Genomic DNA, 22,235 nt, shown 5'->3' with positions numbered 1-22,235 from the left:
ATCATTACGCTGGGAGCCCAGTAAGGAAGGAACAGGCTATTACGGTCCATCTCCTTGTCTGGCCAACAGTCAACAATTTGGTCCAATTCCTTAGGAGCGTAAGAGATACAGTGACTTTCTGAAATCTGTTAATTAAACTGGATGCTTATAGCAACACTGAAAGGAGAAAGCTAAGGAAGGTAGGCACTGGTGAGATAAGTCTGCCTAGAGAGCATAAAGCATTCTTCAACAATAGGATCAGATGTATCATAGGGTATCGTAACTAAATTGATAAAGCCCTTTTTAGTCTTTCTTTTTTACTGGATTTGATAATGACTGCAGGCACCGCAACATGATGTGCTTAAGTGGTGACCTCAATGGTACAAAAGCAGCTGGTTTTTATCTAAGGATCCCAAGTCATCCTAACTTACAAACATCCTAGAGGACAGCATTTTCCAAAGTTCCACTGAAGTTAATTGGTTACTACTTCCTTACCCATTTTTCAGAGCTGGACGACTACTTGCAGTTAGGTCATTTAGGAGCAATTGTGCCTATGGATGTTGGTAACATAGAGAAATAACTTCCACAGCTTACCAAATCTATAAACTATAGATGATTTCTACTGCTTTTTACTGTTTTGTACTTCAGAAATGATGAAAGTAACTTGAAAAGAAGCAACTACTGATGGAGTGGCAGAGAATGGGAGGTGATTATGACACACAAAGCCAAAGCATGACTAGTATAAACTGGGAATATTTATTAATGTTAACATATTAACATTAAATGAAGCAGTCAAAACCATTTTCAAAACAAATAGAGAAAACAGTTTTTTGGAAAGTGAGTAGTTAAGCAGCGAAAGTCCTTTCCACAAGTTAAGTGAATGCTTAATTTTACATGGGTTCAAAAAGCAATGGGACAATAAATGGCTGCTGAATATGAAAATATGAATTTTGCTTCAGGAGATCCTTGAACTAAAATGGTGGAGGCTGGGAAAAATTCTGGAGACATTTTAGCCCTGTTTCTTCTACTCTTTTCTTTTTCTTACTTTCCCCTGTCCAACTTGTTTTTAAGCAGGAACAACCACATTTGCTGCTATTCCATGTGCCCTCTAGGCATTAAATGTTTATTCAGTCCCACAGTCTGTTTCCCAAAGGAGTAAAATTTGCAGCAAGTCTCATGTGGAATACATGCAGAACAGATCAAGCATCTAGGACAGTGACCTTTGCCAAGGTACTGACAAACATCACAATTTGACATGTAAGAGACTCACTGCTCAAAACCCAGTCCTGTAGTCTTTGCAAGCATTTGTAAAAACTTCAGAATTTAAACTTCAGCTTGTATTCCTTAGCTTGCGGAATATTAATTTATAAAAAATGTTATTCCTTTGAGAATGGGAAATGGGATGGAAACAAAGTCTGGCACTACACACAATAGCAATGGCATGATACTTTGCTCTCTAATATCTCCTTTTGATATTTGTCAATTATTATATGATCACCTACGAACGGGTGCTGGTATTGGAAAAAAACCACAAAATCTGCCTCTGAACGGAGAGAAGTCAGAACTAAAATACAGTCTTCAGGCTTTAAATGGGCATTGCAAGTTTGCCCCACAGGTGCAATGGGTGACTGTTTCTTCCTGATCCTTGCTTTAGAACCGCACTTTTGTCAAAAAATATCACGATGTGGCAGCAATGCAAAGGAATCTAAATATGAGTTCTATCAAGGCTCCAGCAGGATAAACAAATGGTGTTCTTTCCATGAATATTATATTTATAAAAGCCATGAAAGACTCAATCCTTTGCAGGTAAACTTGTGTCGTGCAGGCTGTGTATCCCTATTACTCAGATTTACAAAACAGTTCCACGTTCACCCTCTTTCCATTACTCTAGCACTCTCCAGCCCTCTCCATCTTCTCCCCATCCCTAATTTCTTATTACCTTTTTGCTTCTAACAGGAAGAGACCATAATGAAGGTAGAGTTAAAGACAACTATAATGATATTGGGTACTGCAATGGAGAAGTATTCATTAAAAATGAGTGCCCGATTTCAAGTGTATTTGTCCTTGAATACTTACAACAATAGACCTTATCAATCCTAAGGATTTATGCTTTTCACAGTCTAATATAAGTGCTGGAACTTGCGACCTTAGGATTCTAGCAGCACGTATGACTAGACCTTCAATCCATTCAATAACTGAAAAAACAAGATAACAGCTTCAAAGTTATTCACTGTGATTCCTGCAGGATAACAGTGTAAAAAAGAAAATTTGCAGGTAACAACATATATGAATTTATGAGCCACAATTCACACAACCACCATGACCACCCTCCTCCAATAAAAAAACAAAATTAGTGGAAAATTGGTAGAATTCAGTAAACAACTTTAACTTTTAATCCTTTCAGAACTTGTCCTCATTGAATTTCACTTCAGTGGTGTATCACTTGCAATGCTATCCCAGTCTATTTCTCCAACATAGAACAACTGTGGAATTAACAGAACAGCCTGGGTTTTTACGTCTAGTTTTATATTCTGAAAGGTTTACTGTGATTTTCTTAATCCTTAAGTTGCATATTCATTGCTATATTTTCGTCTAACTGCTGTCACTTATATTGTCATGCAGAAGGGCAAATCAGGGTCAGTTTATGTAAGCGGCATCAATCTGAAAAACTTCATCAGCCTTTATTTCAAGGCATTATGCAAAGAAAGCTGACATTAAGAGAGCCTTAGCTGACATCAAATGAGATCAATCAGCAAAGCACTAAGCCATAATAAACTCGCTCAAGTTGTAGATAACCCTTCCTCTTCCAGGTCTTTAACTACAAAGCCCACCAAATGCAGTCTCTGGGCTGAAATGTCTCCCTTGATTTCATTACAAAAATTTTTAACTAATATAGTGCATTATTTAATGATTTTTATTGCTCTGTAAGCTATCAATAAGAATAAAAAACAGATAGAGATATGTTTTGTAATAATGGAATACTAAGCAGTTAAGTGAAAAAAACCTGCACAAAAGAATCAGCATTTGAAGAAGTTTCTTTTTTTAGTTTAAATGTAATTAAGAATAGAAAACAGTTTAATTCTGTTTCTGCTACTAAAATATTTGTGTAATAAAGCCTACTGCCTTACTAACTCCTATTGCTTAGACTCACTTGCTCAGCATTTCTTAGTTTTTGAAATTAAAAGAACCAGTACAAAATAAATAAGACTCCAGACAATTCCTAATCTTTCATGGTATTCACTTCGTGAATCCATTTTATAACCCACATGATTATCAACAGTTTAACAGCTATGCTTCTGAATGGGCTTATCTGTGTTACAACAGTACACACTGCAGACAATATCAAACAATACAGTCACATTCAAGCTATGCAGTGGTTTTCTGGTAAAATCACTCTTTTTCTGAAGATACTGCACATAGATAATCCCATGCAGCTCTGAAATACAGGATTTCTCAAGTAAGAAAAATTTTCTCACAAACAAGGTGCTGTGAAAACTGTATTTGTTATTTTCTATTACTGAATGATGCTGTAATGTTACAGCATTTAGGAGTCTGCCCTTAGTCAATGAAGCAGCTTTGGATACAGATTGAGATCACCATGCCTCTAGAGTAATTTTTCTCATAAAAGAAGTCAATAAATATGCTTCCTGTTGGGTCCTTATTTTATAAGATGCAGCAACCTGGTAACTAGCTGAGAAAAAAGCCATTCCAGGATTACAAGCAGAAGCAAAACTAAATAAATAAACTTGGTGAACTAAGTTAATATTTTACACAGTTCTTATAGAGCTTTCTTGCATATCAGCACAGATCATTCATAAGACACAATCTACATATAAAAGATATACATGGATGAAATAGTCTAGGTGGACAAAGGTAGATAGTTACATGATTGCTTGACAGGGTCAAGGAAGAAAATTTTCCATTAAGAAAGGTTACTGAAAGGTTAAATGATCATATACTAACTTTGGCATTCTAGATAATCAGCAGCAGATCTTAACTGAAAAGTTTTTACAAAACTAATAATGCTTATGAAAGAGGCTGGACAAGGCATAAGGAGACAGCTTTCAGTAACTGATTAATTGGTGATTACAAATACTGACTTTGATACTTGTGGTCCCTTAGTACCAAAGACTTAACAGGGTTGTGGTGCAATCAGTGTATGAGTTAACTACAAAGTCTTCTGAGAAGGGTTCTTCATATAGTCTCCATTTATTAGAATGAAGAAAGGCAAGGGAAGAAACAAAGAAGTGCAAGGGTGGCTGAGAAAGCAAGGGTAAGAGGCAAATGATAAGCAGGGGGGAAATGAGGAAAGGAAAGAGAACAGTAAAAGCCCATAGAGGACAGGGAGGAAAAGACTGCCAAAAGAAAAGTTGCAAAGAGGAGAGGAAGTTGGAAACACAGTTAACCTGCAGAAAGGAGAATGGGTGTAAAATTCAAATTATAAAAGATGAATTTCCAGCATCTCTGGCATTTTGAAGATGGCTCACTTTTGATGTTTTAAATTCCGTCTTGCTAACATTCATTAATGTTACATTTTAGAAGAATTATAGTTAAAATAATTTACATTAAAATGGCTTCTAAATATATATCATCATGATACAACATATCTGGAGACATTACTCCAGATACTAGCTGAACACACTCAAGGAGGTCAAATTAGAGTTCTTCATGTTACGCCTCTTAAACCTGGTTATTCAGATTTTACTTAGTTGTTAATTATTGTTTCTTAAACCCTGCAGCAACTTTATTTTTGACAAACTAAAGTTTGCAAAAGGTCAGGGTTGCAAGAAGTGTCATCCCGCTCTAATAAATTTAAAACACTTACTTATTTATGAGTATTTCAACTCAAGGTGCAAGTGCAAAGTATCATTACATTAATAAAGAATTACTTCTCTCTTTAAACAGTATACTGGGAAGCAGGCTCGTGGTCAGTCCAGAAGCAGCACATTTTGACACTAGGTAAGAAATTAGTCCTTTAGGAGAGGAGAGGAGAAGAAAAGAAGGGGAGGGCAGCCCATGTGCCGTAGATAGCAGCTGCTGAACGCCTGAAGAATGAAGACCCAATTTTACCCAACACGAAGCAGCAGTCTGATTCCAGAGGAGGCAGCATTTTGGTCTCTGTAATGAAATGGATAGTTCCTTCTGTGGGTGAAATTGTGGAAGTAAAAAGAAAACAAGAGAAGTATGTGCATGTTGGGTGCACACATATAGAAATGCACTGTCTCAAGACTCTCTTAAAAAGGTTTCTAATTTATGAAGTATTAAGAGAAAAAAACCCTCAATTATTTGCTCATTTTAACAGCCATGTTATTACAAAAAATAAATAAAAAGGCTCCAGAACAGCACTGCAAGATTTAAAATAATAATAATTCAGTTTTCAAGCAGCTACTCTACGATTAATTCATCCCATTAAGTCTTCATACCAGAAGCGATTTATGTTTGAAAGACTTGCCCTACACAGAGGATAAAATCTGATTACAGAATTATAATGTTACATTTGAAATCACTTGCTTCCTCAATTTGCTAAGAACTTTTTTATTGACAAGTAAACATGGGAATGAGAAAGTGTTTATTATTTTGGAAAAAAAATATCAGCAGAATTATGCCTATCTTTTACCTTCTAATCTATCAAGCATAAATCTAGAATTAATGAACAAGTGAAAATAAATACAAATTAAGAAGCTACTAACACTTTAAACTACATTTATGTTTGCCCACTTAATTAGAAGTGGACCTACAACACAATCAGATAATGCATGACTAAATCATACATGAATACATAATTTACATAAAATAAATGGTTAAAAAGCTACTCCTTCATACATTTATGATTATACTCAAACACTGAAGATATGTCAGTACTTGACCGTATTACTACTACCACTATAAATGTTTATATTACTACTCCACTTTTCATTTTGAATTACCTCGAAACACCTGAGAAACACAAAGAAGTACATCCTCATCCCATGCGGACTTCCTAAACCTGCATGAACAGATGGACACATGCTGAAGACAAAGACAGAGAGATAGCAAGATGGGGAGTGAGAGAGGCAGAGTGAGAAGGAGAGCACCAGAGGCAGAGCTACAGTGGCAACAGAAAGACAGAGAGAGAAACGGAGTGAGACAGAGCCAGGGTGGGAAAGACAGGTACAGGAAGTAGGAGAGAGAGACCAAGAGAGACCAAGGCAAAGCAGCAGGCAGAGACGGATGGAGGGAAGGCACCTGCATACACCAGAGAGCAGGCATGGCAGGGAGAGGGAGAGCAGGAGCTGCAGAGTCTGCATGCATGCAGCAGTGTGCACAGAGAGAGCACACATGAAATGGAGAGCGTGCACACAGGGAAAGACAGCATGCAGCAGAGAACAAGAGCAAGCGGCAGAGAGAGAGAGACAAAAAGAGAGGGAAACAGAGATGGACAGATAGGACAAAGTGAAAACTTGCCCATCTCCAACCCACGTGGAAGAGAGAAAGCACACCAGAAGTGTACAGTATACCAAAATTAAGGGAGAGCTTAGTAATGAAAAATACAGATTTACCTACTTGAGTCCTTGGCTATAATAAACTAGAATTTTCTAATATGCAACAGACTTCCAACAGTTAGGTCAATCTTTCGTCTCAAGTGAAGGGGAGCACACAAAGAAATGCTTTCTCCTAAGACCTATTAACAATGCCAAATACAGATACATTTATGTGCACCCCTTTTACACCAGAAGTCTGCCTGTAGTCTCATCCTCATATCTGCATTTTCATACACCACACAAAGGCATTAAATATCCACATCCTCATTAAAGTCACTCACAAAACTTGCCCCTTTGGATTCTCTTAATTCATATAATTCCCATAAAACAGCAACACAAGTTCATCTGTGAATGATGGACCCAAAATCAGTCCTCTTCCAAGCCAACAACCAGAAGTCATATCACATCCGTTAGCAACCAGATATTAGAGGAGGAGGAAGCCCACCATGCCAAATGCTGCCCAAACCACAAATTCATAGTGCCAATTAATAAAATATGCAAATGGAGACTTCTAAGATAGAGGTCAAGGTAGTTCCCATGACACAGAAAACGACTACTCTTTCTCTCTTTGCACATTTGCAGGCAGCTACCACATGTGAGCATCAGTGGCTGGCTGATCACACAGCTTTATGTATGCCTTTTGGACATGCAGCCTATGTGATTCTGACAAACACAGCTAGTTTCTTGTTGCTACTGTTTTTCACTGACAATGCCTGAATAAACCTGTTACTCCTCTTCACTAGAACATCTGGGACATCCTCCATAAAGACAGCTCTCCTCTACTTCGTTCACACAGCTCCTGTACCTTCCATAAAACTAATCTGCAACAGCAGTTACAGAGCATAACTTAGGTACTCAGGGCAAAGCCACTGAACATTATGTTGTTAGCTCTTCGCTGTTTCGGAATCAAACACACATCAAATATACTTTACACATCACATTGCTATTGCAGAATTAATAAATTTGCTTTGAAAAGTATATTTCATACGAGTTCTTACCCTTATGCATCTATGTCTCCAAACAGAAGAAATTTATTGTGAGAGTATACCAATGCTTAATTATTTTTACATGAATATTTAAATCTTTTCATGCATTGTTTTTCAGATCAAATTGCTTTCTATGAGTATTAATTACATATTTGATGTAAAAGTACTTGAGACAATTCAGAATGAATCTTCTGAATTACCACTTTTTCTGTGAGCAAATAACCTCTTTCAGAAGAGAGAGTTAAGACAGCATTATCCTAAAGGTGTAGCACAATACAATTTTGTATTTTATAAGGAGTTTATAACCTTTACGGTTTAATTTAAACAGTCATCTGCCAAGCAAGACTACTAGAATTAGGAATCCCATGTTATTTCAGTTGTTTGGTTTTTTTCACCCAATATCCTCTATTAATTGGAGGCTTCACACACGGTACCACTTTTTGTCTTCAGTGAGTACATTCAGGCATGTCCAGAACAACACACTTTAAATCCTGTTCTCATGTGTTTCAGGTGCTTGAAAATAATACTGTATTTTCCACTTTCAAACTTAACTAAGTAACAAACAGAACAATCTTGTGGCTTAACATCCTTCACAGCAATTAAATACCAAGTGAGAGTATTTCAAAGCTATAGCAATCATATCATTTCACTCTTCGAGATATTGCACTTTTTTCATTACTTATCCATCTCAAGTGACATTTTCAAACTATTACAGTAATTCTTGTTACAGTTTCCCGGAATTTAACAAGTACCTGCAAATTAAGTCATACTTTCACTACTTGGATGAGGCTTTAGAAGACAATCAGTGCAAGGACTGATAAATAACTTACATTTCAATCTATTACACAATTTTGCAATTCAAGAGCCACAACATAAAGTGCAGGCTTTGGAGAAGATACACAGAACTTTGTGTGCCAAATATTTCATTTCATTATTTAAAGGTCTATCACTAGAGTGTACAACACAGCCCTTAAAAGATGCACACCACTTCCTATACAGTTATTTTATTTGGGAATGACAGGGGTTTTATTTGCGTGTTTGTATCATTAGCCCTGTAAGCTTCATAGTATTTAGAATGTCGGATCCATTTGCTAGAAAAAACAGCTTTCTGGTTTTATAAGATAATTAATTAAGTATGCCACAAAAAAGCAAATACTTGATAGCTTAGTTCACAGTCAAGCAACTTAGGTTCATTATGTCAATCTTCTTTGCACTTGCCTTCAATAAGGAAAATATATTTTTCCCAAGAAACATTTATATAGAGATAACAGCAATTCAGAAATTCCAAGACTTCCTGTATTCCCAATGACAAAGAACAAAGCTCCCTAATGCTGCTGAGCCCATCAAGTAAATTAAGGATAGCAGATTTCATTCAAAATGCCTTTAAGAGCTACTTGATTTCAAAAAATTTGGAAGAAAGATAACCTATGCAGATGTGTATGCACATATAAATATACTAGCTTTTTTTCTTCTTCTCATGTGATGAAAAAGTGGTACACACTAAGCCAATGGATATAAAATTATTAATTACCGATTCCAGACACTTACTATGAACAGGATGCATGAATAATAAAAATAAAACAATGCAATCTCTTAGAGTACTCAGCAGCTCTGATAGCCAGTGCCGCATCCCTGTTATACTGTCAAACTTAGGATCTTAATTTTTAGGCAGTGTTTCAAAAGGAATCATCAAATATCAATAAACTGTGGAAAAAAAATTCCTTATGTCTAACAATTGCAGATAATAAGACCTTTAACTGAAATGTACTTGTCTCACACTAACTATAAAATACTTGTAGTAGTAGCAGTAACAGAGACCATGCATGCAAAAAAATCTGCTGGTTTTAATAAGAAGTGTTCATGAAGTGATTACTAACTGCTTACCTCATTCAATATTGCAGGATTGTCCTTAATATACTTTTGCACACAGTGAAATTAAAACAAATGAGCTGACTCCTAGCTATAAAAGAGACATTTTATAGTAAAATCCCTATAATGTACTCAGAAAGTTATCAAACAGACACTATGTAACCAGAGAGGAGGAGAGGAAAAGGGAAAAAGGAAAAGGGAGATAGACTGTAAACCACTGATGTTGTTTGTGTACGTACACAGTAACCATGTGTAATTGGAGCTGTCAGGTAAACAAAAAATGTGTTTACAGTACTGCATCACCAGTAAGTCAGCCAGTGCATACATTGCTATGTGTTAGTTGTACCACCCTGTACAAATGTGAAATGCAACTTTTTTTCTTCTGTTTCCTTTCATCTTCTAACAAAGAAAGAAGGAATAGGCTGTCTTGCAAATGCCTCCACAATCACTCTGAGGTCAAAAAAGAGTGGGAGTTGTGATGGGACCAAAAAAAAAGAAATAAAAAGGTAGCTATCACTGAATAGGCCACTGAATTAGAAGAGTAGCATTTAGAAGCTGGTGATTTCCATGACAGCTTTTTTGAAAAGATGCCACCTGTGGAACATTCTGCACAGCCTTAGAAGTGATCATCTCTGAACTGGGGAACATTTGAAACTCCACCCTCTGTTAGAGATGTACAGCTGTGTTAACTGAAGTTCATGGAAATCTCAACGTGTTACGTATTACTACTTTATTATGGAAACATGGTAATACACACATAATTTAAATCTTTATCATACTGAAATGCATGCATGTGAGAGGGCAACAGTGAGAAATATCCAGCTTAGAATTTGCCTTTCTTGAATGTTTGATTTTGTGACCCTGTTCCTGCAATTATATCATGCATCTAGAATAAAAAACCTCCAATAAATTTAAAAGGATTACTACTGAAATATACACACACTATGCAATATTTGCATTGTCTGACTTCCTTGAACTTTACATAACGAGCTTTCCTCTCTCACGTAGAAGAGAACAACAAAATTAGTACGAACGCACTTTGCCTTTCATTCTCTCATTGAGAAAACAAAGTGTTCTGCCTTTAGCAATAATGCATCACATGAATGAAGTCATCCAGCACAGCTATAAAGACTAAGGGATAGTTTGCATATAAGAAAACATAACAAACTTAAAAACAATAAGGAGGCACTGCACAGAATCCATTCTTATAGTTGAGAATATGTACATTTCAGTTAATTTATCTTTTTTTTCCCCATTATTTCCTCCTAACAAAATTAGTATCTTGAAACATAAAACTCTTTAAACCTACATGAACAAAATAGCTTCAATATTTAAGTATTCCAAATAGCAGTTTCTTTTAAATCAGGAATATTCAAAAATCACTACTTCTAAAACTGTAATATGGAAAAATCTGATACTGACCAAGAAGCAGAACAAAAATCTTGTCTTTTGGTTTTCCTATTTTAGCTGTCTTGCTTAAATTAAGTGAGGGAGAAGAAAGGAGGGGTGAGATAGACTGATATTAATTTTCAAATGGTAATATTCCCATCAGTTATTTAATATTATAATAGCAAAATAAAAAGTTCACATCACCTCTGAAATATCGTATTAAAGAGTATATATGGAAATTATTTCTCTTTCAACTGTGGACTGCAATAGTTTTGAAGCTTTTTGTTCTCCACATATTCGAGCAGTCTAGCTTCCTGTTCTATCTCAGATGCAAAAAAGGAACAAAAGAAACAGGATTATTTTATACTCTAACCTGAAATGCTACAACCTCTGGCCTGCCCTTCAGCCTTTCCACTGCAAAGGTCTCTAGGTGCAGTTTGGGTAGCTGCAGGGTGAAGTCATTCCTGGTTGCCACAGTTTGTGACAGCAAGGTCTGATCTCTGACCTAACGGGAAAAAAACAGCATCAATGGTAATTCCCCTTCAGACACATTAACTGGGATGAACTGGGTCCCCTTGAGCCCACTGAGTGGACTTGCATTGATCGCTGGACCTGAAATCCATGAATAAATTTAGGACTAATTGATTTTTTGTTGCAAATAAATCTCTAATTCAGAGTGCTGGGAGAGAATGTTAAGAAGAAAAAGCATCTTCCTCCAGTCTGAAATGAGAAAGGAAGCAGAGATGCTAAGGGCTCGCAAGTCCACCTGGTATATACATTTCACAGACCTGTCCCCTGCAAAAACCTCGTAAGAAAAGAAATAGTAATTGTACTTCTGGCTCAAACAAACATCAGCTATGAAATTAAAAAGTTCATGTGATCGCACAAACAAGAACCTGGCACGTGAGTTCTGTCTACTGCAGGGAGATTGTATCAGTCCTCCACAGTATGGTCCATTTAATATCAATTCAGTTAAATTCCAGATTAAAATTAATAATCTTCAAACAAAGCAAAATACACCAACCTGTAGCTCCGCAATTAACAGCAGGAGAAAGAAAAAAAAAACCAACAAAAAACAACAAACCAAAACAAACAAACAAACAAAAAAAACCAAAAAAAACCCCACCTAAAAAAAACCCAACACAACCACTCTGCTACTAGATTTCTTATTGTGGACTCACTATAAGAAATAATGCACTGATTGGTATTAATCAACATTTATACAGTTTCTAACTACGCCGATTTGGCGCGGGGGACGCCACAATTCGCTCAAGAGCCAGGACATTTGCTACCTGGCAAGTTTGACGGTCGGGCCGGTCAGCGGGGAGCGGAGCTGCCTCCGTCGTTCCCGCGGCTCTTACGCCCCCAGCCCGGGCGGCACCCTAGGACTTGGTGTCGCAGCGCCACCTGCTGGCGCCTCCGGCAAGCGGCCTCCCGCGCCGCGCAAAGCCAGGCCACCGGCGCCTAAGCCTTTCCGCGCAAGCAGGCTTACCGGAGCCGCACGGGAGAGCGATATTCTCACCGTTAGGCAGAAAGCTACATTTTTCCACATACTAGAACCTGTAATTAGCTCGTGAGCGTGGATGTGAAATCGTACGTATTTAATACACAGCGTCGTGGACACTGCTTATGTTCATATTCCGCATGCTGCCACACATCCGTTTTTCCTTCCATTTTATACCAAAATTACCATGTCTACCTCCTGGTGATCCCAGTAGCCAGATCAGATTCTAACACAGATGGATAGACACACATACAAATATATATTAGCACAAATGAATAAGTGAAATACATTCACTTGGCACAGGTGAGTAGCAATAGCTAGTACTGCAAAAATAATTTAACTGTCTTTAACAACAATATGCAGTCAGATACAAAAGCATATACTAAATATATGCCAAATGCATATAAATCAATAGATACATCATTTACTAAATACTATTTAAAATAATTTTCTGTTTTTCTTAGAGCCTCCCTTGCCCAAAAGAACTTGCGAAACATGAATTAAAACATATGACCATTCATTTTAAATCCCAGATTACCTTTTTGTAACCACTTATGAAATCAGATTTTTGTAAAATGTTGATTATGAGTGAACATATTTCAAATAATAGCACAGCCTTTGAAATCCACTCTGAGTGAAAGAAGCGTGCATGTGTAAATCTACTGATACAAAGAAGAAAAGATTTTATTTTATTCATTGCTCTGTTCTGAGGGAATAGAGAGCCTTACATTTCCCAAGCTGACCTCAAGAATTCCTGTCAATACCTGTGGCTGCCAAACATATGCACTATGATGCAATTTTTATAACAGGAAAGGTCCTCTACACATTTTTTGCACACATAGTGCACTAGGTTGAGGGTATACAGTCCTGTGGAACAAACATACTCTCCAGGGTCTTCTGTCAGCATGTGTAATTCTGATCAGATGTTCACCTTGCCAAATATAACAAAATGCATTACTTTAAATACACACACACATGCATACACTTGATTTACATTTTTACAGCTTATATATCCCAACTTCTCAGTGTCTTTGCTGCCAGTATGCACACAGATAAAAGAAAACATTAATGTGGATTAAGGTACTAAGAATTTATCAACATCAAACCACCAGTGTTTTGCCTTCTACCCTTCTGAACCGTAGTCAATAGATCTAAATATTTTACTGCACCCTGGCCAGTTCATTGTTTGATGTTTAAAACCTCACCCAGAATCAAAGAAAATTTATTAAATTTCAGCCCCCAAATGAGATACTATTAGCTTTGAAAGTCAAGTTTAACTGCGATATTGATGATTCTCTTTTTTCTGTGACAAAATTCACAGGGGAAATCCCTATGTCAAAGTACAAAAGCAGATTGCTAATACTAGGGGGGAAAAAACAATGTATAAGCAATGTAGGTATAACACACACACAGTATAGACAGTGGAAGTCCTTTTAACCCTATTAGTTTCAAACTCTCCATTTCAGTACTGGGGCCTGACTCTTACTGAGTCTTACTGAACAATAAAATACAAAAGCAGTCTTTTAAAATGGCTGAATTATAGTAAACACTTGTCATTAATACCACGCCACTAGAAAAGTACATATTAGCTCCTTTAGTATGATATTTGATACGAAGCTTTACTACTGAAAAAACAAACACAAAACTTTTTGTGTTTGTAAATACTGGGATTATAAAGAATGAATCTCATTATCAACATGCATCCTGAGAAACAGAAAATGAAGCTGAAGTTTCCATTTCAAAAATACTCACAAGAGTTCAGGAAAAATGGTAAAAATAAAAGACGGGGCATGTACTGTAAATTACCATTACCTTGTTTCACTAAAAGTGAAAATTATCTTCAAGCTGGCTAGCTATTCCAGGAATGGAAAGCTATAATGGCCGTGCCTGCATGGAATCACACTGGATAGGCCGTATCCATATGAAACCTTAATTCAGAACTAATTTCATCCCTACCTTGCTATTTGCTTCTTGAGATCCAGAAAGATGACAGGACCTGGGAGACAGTAATTATTTCCTCACTCTCTAAGTAAGCACAGTACTCACACACACACTTACATTACAGAACTATCAGGCAAAGGTAAAACTGGCAATTTTATTTAAAACAAACAAACAAAACAAACAACAACAACAACAAAAAAACCACCAACAACTTTTTTTTTTGCAGCTTGACAGGGAGAAAAGCCATCCTATGTAGTTAAGCTTTACAACCTAAGTTTCGGTGCTTTTTGTATTTAATGACACTTTTTTTTTTTCTCCACATGAAATCTAAAGCAGAACTATTTTATATGAGAGGTCTCCTTAGGCTGGACACATAATGCTATAATCTAAAAAACAATCAGCTAATCAGGCGTATTACAATGATTAAAAATGTCTAAAACCAGTTCCACTTCCCTATACTCAAAGATTAACAGAAAGAAAAAAAATATAAATATATTTATATCCAATGTTAGTGAAGATTTTGGCTGTTTCTGATTTTGGTAAATGTAATTTTCGCTGAGACAGTGAAAAGTCACAGGTGTGGTTTTATATGGAGCACAGTAAGTACTGTGACAGTGGGCTGCTAAGTACAATCATTAGATTTTTCAGTTTAGCCTTGCATAATATTGTTTGGAAATAGGTAAAATCACAAACAGATCCACACAACTCTACTACATTTCTCAAAACATTTTCAAAAAAGGAGCACAGTGACTTATGACAGTGTTTAACTTTTTAATTAATTAAGAGAGCAACACAGAATTCAGCACTATAGGCACTCAATTTAAAATCAATGAAGTACTGCTGAATTCAGATCAGAGCTGAAACTGAGTAATAAACTGAAGAAGTGTTATTGACTGAACCAAAGTGTATAATTTGATGAGCTAATTCTACATGTCCAAAAATGATAGTAAAAATTCTCTGCTGATCAGAGATAACAATAATTTTCTCTACAGCCCACTTCTGTCCTCACTTCTTTGTTTTTCTCTGCACAGTTTGAGCTGGTATGTCCAGTTATGCCAACAGAGACATGGTACTAAATGCTAGCAAGTTGTAAATGATAATAAGATGTGCTTGCCTCACTCTAACATCTCTGCCTAGTTACCATCTGGCTGGTACGACAAATGTGAGATTTTAGTTCCTTATTTTAGGCCTAATTCAGTGCTTTCTTCTGGTGAAAAGAAAGTAAGGTTACTTATGGATATTAACTTCACTATGTAAACTATATAGGAGAAGCTTTTGTAAGTTCAAAGTTCACCAATTCTAGATAAAAAATAGTACCTAGAAAGTAAAAGACTTTGGGCTTATTTTACTTTCATTTTCTACTACTATTTTTAATAGTGTATCATCTCCAATTTAAACAGTGGAACAAAAACAAAAATTATGCAGTGATTTGGTGATAAGTGAATGGCAAACAGTAACTTAGTCTGCTTGACTTTGAGATGACCATATTGTTGAGATAACAGAAGCTACAAATACGTTATGCAAATCATTTTACATGAGTGCAAGCAAAATGGTTTCTATCATGCCATTATGTGTTCTGCATGTGACATATGTTTTTAGAACTTTTTAAAATAGAAGTAGGCAGTTTGAATGCAAACCACATCTTAGTCTTAACCACAGTCTTGTAAATATGTGGCTGATTTAGCTGCATAATGTCCATACCTCCAGGGCAGCATGTAGAATAGAGGCCACACTGCACAAATCAAGGACAAGCAGATCTACTGAACACAGTCCTTTGCCTTCTTTGATAAGAAGCACTTTAACAGAAATAAGTTATCTAGTAACTCAATTGAATAGGCAAGTATTCATTACAGTGGCACAAATTACCATGGAACTAAGGAGAATATTAAAAACATATACATTGGTGGACAGAACTAAATCTACCTAATTTTAAAATGTTTAGTTATGAATTATTGTTGTTCTCTTACTCTACATTAAAAAATACAAATAAATATACATGAAGGAAGTTGCACCAAAAATAGCACTGAACAATGTTGAGAACAGCAGTTCTTCAAGTTGCCTATACAGATGATCCTTCTAAGGATAAATCCATATACTGCCATTCCTGAGTTTGAGTCCTCTAGAAAACAGTGATCACACCTGAAGTGTTAGTCTTTTAAGAATACAGTTCCCAAAAGATTTGCTGAAGGATTTGGCATATGTGATGTCCAAAGTATATACCACAGCATCCTGTTGGATCCAAGAGACAATCTGTTAATACCAGTTGCTCAATACCAGGCTCTGAGTCTGCCTTCAAAAATAAAGAAATCACTCAAAAAGTGTATATTCATCTTATTGAACGACGGCCTATATAATCATGAACATAATATTTTCCATCAGGATGTTTCAGGACTCGAGAATCACTCCAGAAGTAGAGAGACTGACTGTGACAAGACTGCATTGCTTAAACTGAAGGCACTTCAAATAAAACATCTGAAAACTGGAAAACTATAGCCACAATTGGAGAGCAAAACAGGTGAGGAATGATGTTGGGAATGAAACCAGTCAATTGAACTGCAAAAATAACCTCAAACTCTTTCTCCCACTCCCCCCCAAGAACACCAAACCACACTACACCAAATCACAAGGTATCTTGCTTAGACCAAAAAGTGTCTCATAGGAAGGAAAGTGAAAAAGAGCTACATGTTATAGTTGAATGGATACTTGTTACATGGACATCACCATTAGGTTTCGGTATTCATTAAAGGCCAGCAGATCACTGCATACTCTTTCATCAAAAGAAGGGGTACATCCTCAAACCCAGGAGTGTGACTCCTGGTGATAGTGAAGGTTTTAAATAGCATTCGCACATACCCTGCTGGAGGTAGCCATACAGGAATGTAAGTAGGTATACCAAATATTTCACTTAACTAAAAATCTACTAGAAAGTTTTGTATAAGCATACAGATTTACTGACTATACTTTTTGATAGCTGCCATGCAAATCTGTATTTAATTACAATACAAGCCATTTCACAGGTGGTTTTTAAAGGAACATTAATTACTGCATAACAGTATTTCTGTAAGGAGCCATGTATCTCATAAAACCAATGTTTTGGGTATGCTTGTGCTTTTTCTTTTTTTTTCCCTTTCTTAAAGACTAGTGAAGATTCTGGAAATCAATTTTCAGAGTAGAATACCATCCCAGGCTTAGCTGTAAGTTTAATTCAAGCTTTCTCATATTGCTAGACACACACACTACATGCTCTGTTGAATAAGATGTTAATTTGATCCAGAGCTGTTTTTTGCAAACATTGACCACTGCACCTAAGCTTCACTGTAGTTGCAGGATGTTGACTACATTACATCCCCTACGAATGGACTTCAGTGGCCTTGGGCTGAAAATGAACCTATGTCTGGAGAAAATAACAGTTAATGTATTCAGTAATTACACAATTCTTCAAACAACTATTTTTCCTCACTGAAGGTAAACTTACACAAAAATATTCAGCATTTAAAAAAGAAACAACAAAATACAAAGAGGACAAATGCACTCTGAAATTAGTTATTTAGATAAGTCTACAATGAAAAGAGTTAAGCACATAGATATGACATTCGGCAATGTCTTATCTTTAGTTTGTCAAGGTTTTTAAATCCCTCTTGAGCTGGAGTACCATTTTTAGCTTGGCTAGGTCAGAATGACACTGAACAATATGAGTGATGACACACTAGACAGCTATATGGACAGAGTTGTCATCAGCAAGCCAGCTGTGCTAACACCTGTATGTCCTGCACAACTGATCTTTAGGAACAAGGATCAAGAAAGTCAGATTACTGGGGGGTGGGGAACAAAAGTCATTCATAAAACACTGAAATGAAGAGGTGCTAATCTGCGATGGAAGAGGAGAAAAAGTAATTTTTTTACTACATATTTTTCTTATCACAGAGAAATAGTAGCTTGTTTCCTATTATAAACTTCTTACAGCAGTCAGGGTTTTCTTTGTGATTTTATTGCACATACACATATCCATTGTTTAAATGGGCTTGTGATAGGGCCAGTTTAGACCAACCAAGGACCACAGCAATGAACAGACCCTGAGCATACACACACATAAGCAGGATTCACTCTGTTAATGCGTCTAAACATACAGCAGAACCAGCTCTGGAGTGACATTAGGCCAGGGAAAAAATTTCAAGTTGACATGTCTAAAAGAAAAGCTTTTAAATCATTACTGACATAACTGAATGATGTGATAGACTACAGATTCCAGTTAAGTCAGAGAAATGTGCCTGATCACTAAATCTGAAAGTATCAGGTCACATCTACTGAAGTCTGATTCTGGCAGCAAACTTAAGCCTCATAACTGTTCTGATTTTTTAAGGCTCGATCAATTTGTGGCCTTGCTGCTGAAGACAACTGCTGCTAACAATGTCACTTACTGATATAGTCACTTTTATATGGACTTAAACCTATGGTAGATAAATTTCTTACAGGCCATAAAACAATCATCATAAGAAAATTTTTTTATTCCTATGGACCATACCAGAAAGAGCAATCTAACACTATGACATTACTAATTCTGAAGTTTTCAATGGTCTCACCTCATCTCCTACTGTCTCTTTATCCTGTAGTAAAAACATGGATAAAGAACAATAATTTTGTCTGCAAATTCTGAAAGTATACAGCGGGATGGATCATACAGTGTTCAGATTTTTTTTTTCAACTGATAGAACTGCAGTGCCGAAGTCTCATGCCTAGCCAGTTTAGGGACATTCGGAGAAGACAACAGGGGTGGAAGGGGAGCAGCAGTGAGGCAATGAAACACAATGGTGGAAGAATTTCAAGGCACGGCTGCTGACAAGTCTGTGTGGAAGCTGTTCTGCCAGCTGGCATATGAACCTTTCAATCAGCAGAAATGAAGCGCATTACAGAAGCAGATGAAGAAGAACTTTTCTGACCAACTGCCAAAAGGAAAGGAGCACACTGGATAGGTGCTTTGATCTCTGAATTGTCCCAGAATGTCAGAATGAATGGGTTGCTAACTGGTATTGGGAAAAAGAGTTTTTTGGGGAGGATTTTTTGTGTTTTTTACTGACTCATTATCACAGCTCATTAGCCTCACAGGGTAGTGGGTAACAGTCTAAGCTTGTGAAGACAACCTCTTAAAATGGCCAAATCCTAAGCAGCCGGGGCTGAGACAGGCTGAAAACTTTGTCAGCTCATAAAGCCTGTCAAAACTTTAACAGTTAAATACACAAGGGGAAACAGAAACCATTTTCTGTCTTTGTACAGGCTGACTCACAGGGATGACTTCCCATCATGGTGTTTTTCACCAGCAGAGTTTAGAGAACAGGGATTTAGGAAGGCTGAAGAAGAAGCAGTTATAGCTCTGTATGGGGTGCAGGTGCCCAGGTGCTGGCAGTGGGGCCTACAGGGTGGTCTCTCTGAGGAGAGGCCAAGGCTGCCTGTGCTGGACACTGCCCGCTTCAGATGGCTCCAAAGGGTCCTCCACAAGGCACAGCTGAGCCCCTCAGCCAAGCTGGTGGCTTCTGTGTGAAAATGTGTTTAAGAAAGGACAAAACCCACCACACAGGCAGAAAAGGAGGGAGCACACGTACACACTGTAGCCTGTGGAGGACCTGATGTTGGAGCTGATGGAGAGTTCCTGAAGGAACTGAAGTCCATGGAGAGCTCACACTTGAGCAGTTGAAGGACTGCAGCCTGTCTGGAGAGCCCACACTGGAGCAGGGAAAGAATGTGAGGAAGGAGCAGCAGAGAGGAGTTGTTATGGACTGACTGAAATCCCCTGCCCCTTATCTCCCCTGCACCTCAGGGCATTGGCAGAGGAGTCAGGAGGCTGGAGGATGCTTATTTTTTGTCTTTGTTTCTCATTATCCAAATCTATTTTAATAAATAAATTAAAATCATTTTCTCCAAGTCAACTGCTTTACTTGTGACAGTAACTAGTACACAGTCGTCCCATTTAGATCTCAAAACACAACCTTTCTCAGCCTATTTTGTCCCTCTGTCCTGTTAAAGGGCAGTAAGAGATCAGCTGGGTGGGCTTCTGGCTGCTGGCCAAGGCTAACCCACCACAAACACTCAAACTGAGCAGCAATACAAAGGGAAGGCTGAAGATTTTAGCAGAGTACAAAACGATTTCTTCCACTTATGGGATTACCATAACTAGTAAGTCAATAACTACACGTCAAAGGATCTAGTCGTATAAAATGAACAGATTTAATGCCTCTTACACTGTTTATGCAAACATGATACTAAGAAGTACAGAATAAATTAAAGATGAAATATAGTTTATCAACAAGTATAGCAAGGGTATGTTTATAACAACTAACTTCTCAACATATTTTTGGGAGGAAAGTGTTTCAAGAAATAATTTTTTCTCATACGTAAAAAAGGACTACAGATGGGCTTTAAAACAAGAGATTTACTGAAATGCTTTTTCTCTTTATGAGAAAATGTTTTAAGAAAACTCTTTAAGTTTGAACTTCAAGCAGACGCAATTTCTTCTAAGAACTCTTCCACTAAAAATTAATTTATTTCTGTTACAGTTTTGCATCTTACATTGGGTTGGTTGTTTTTTTTAAGGAATTGGTCAAGTCACAGACACAAGTTTTGAGAGCAGTCAAAGTTTAAACCCATTTTACTTTGGTAAGTTTTTCAGTTTAAAGCTATCTAATAAATTCTAAGGCAAAAAAAGATCAGTTTTCTAAACCTAGATTTTTAAAAAAACAGCTCCTGCCTTTTGGTCATCTTTAATATTATAAGAATAAAACCAAACCAACCCAAAATCTTATTGAGGTTCCTTGTTTGCCCTTTGTGGTGTTGAGTTTTTTTTTTTATTTGGTAAAACATTCAGTTTGCACTTGGATATGTGTCTTCAATATTTAGATGGTATAAAACCAAGAAAGAGCTCTTCTTTTAATGGTTTCAAAAACTCTCGTGCAAATAAGCCAGCTCCAGGAGTCAGATGAAAAAAGCTAGCTCTAGATCAAAAGACCCAGCATAAGACAAAAAATAACCTTCTAAATAATATCTTGCAGGTTATGAAGCATATGGAGCTAGCTGCTAAAAACATGTTCGCTCTTAGCACAGCACATGCTCAAGTTCTTCAGCATTTATGCTTAATAAATATTCATGATTATTTAAAAAGGTGGCTCTGAAATGGTCCCAGAAGAATCATTTTGGGCACAAGCATGCCCAAACACTTTTTGACCAATCCAGATGTATGATACTAGATTTTCCATGCAGACACAGGGAGGGCAGTAATTGTTGTAAATGATCCCCTGCCTAGAACTGTATTAGAAGCATGCACAGAGATTGCCTCCCTCAGCTCTGCTTCTTTTGCTTTGTTTGCTGAATGTTACACCCAAGTACATCCAAAGGCAGATGATCCAGTACCTACATTGTTGCCTGCTGGAATTCTTGTAGTGATAGAATAGAGTGTCATTGCTTTAGTGGATATCAGCGTATACCACCTTCTCCTGTGTCTAACTAAGGTAACTAAGGATGTCTATAAAATCCCTCTGATCTCTACAGGCAGAAATTTAGCATTATGCATTTATAACACAGATCCTGCAAGTGATGCAGTGGAATGTTGTACATATTTACTCATTAATACATCAATGTGGAAACACGACAATGTTCAATTTCAAACTCCCGTAAATACATCTGCAGCTAATAGTAACACTTGTTAAACTTCAGGATGATTCTGAAGTTTATCCATTTTCTTTTGATTCCTTTTTTTTTTTAAAATAAAAGCAGTTCCCAGAATCTCTATGAGGAAAATACAGACTTACGGTTTCTTTACTAGTATTTAATCTACTTTATCATGTTCTGATTTTTCACTGTGTGAGAAAACCTTTAAGAACAGTGTAAACTTAATAGTTTACACATAAGCCACGTTCATTAATGTTAGATAATTAGGTACCACTATGATGTAGGGTTTACATTCCAGATATTTTCCAAACAAAGATCAATAATTTCCCTTTGTTCTTCTAGGAGAAATGATATGTCAAATTATGAATGACTTACAATCAATTTTTCTTA

At 36.9% G+C, this 22,235-nt stretch overlaps 1 protein-coding gene across 1 annotated transcript in view; it reads right to left on the bottom strand.

The window, feature by feature from the left end:
• The window catches only part of CCDC171 (coiled-coil domain containing 171), a gene marked incomplete at both ends in the record, with an annotated part of 102,134 nt that overhangs the window by 13,089 nt on the left and 66,810 nt on the right, over window positions 1-22,235 (bottom strand). The window contains 1 exon segment of the mRNA XM_010183977.1: window positions 11,118-11,249. Coding sequence (XP_010182279.1) covers window positions 11,118-11,249 — 132 coding nt within the window.

Source organism: Mesitornis unicolor, unplaced genomic scaffold (genome assembly GCF_000695765.1).
Source record: "Mesitornis unicolor isolate BGI_N332 unplaced genomic scaffold, ASM69576v1 scaffold37974, whole genome shotgun sequence".
NCBI classification, from domain to species: Eukaryota; Metazoa; Chordata; class Aves; order Mesitornithiformes; family Mesitornithidae; genus Mesitornis; species Mesitornis unicolor.
This window is presented reverse-complemented; position numbering and strand designations above follow the sequence as displayed.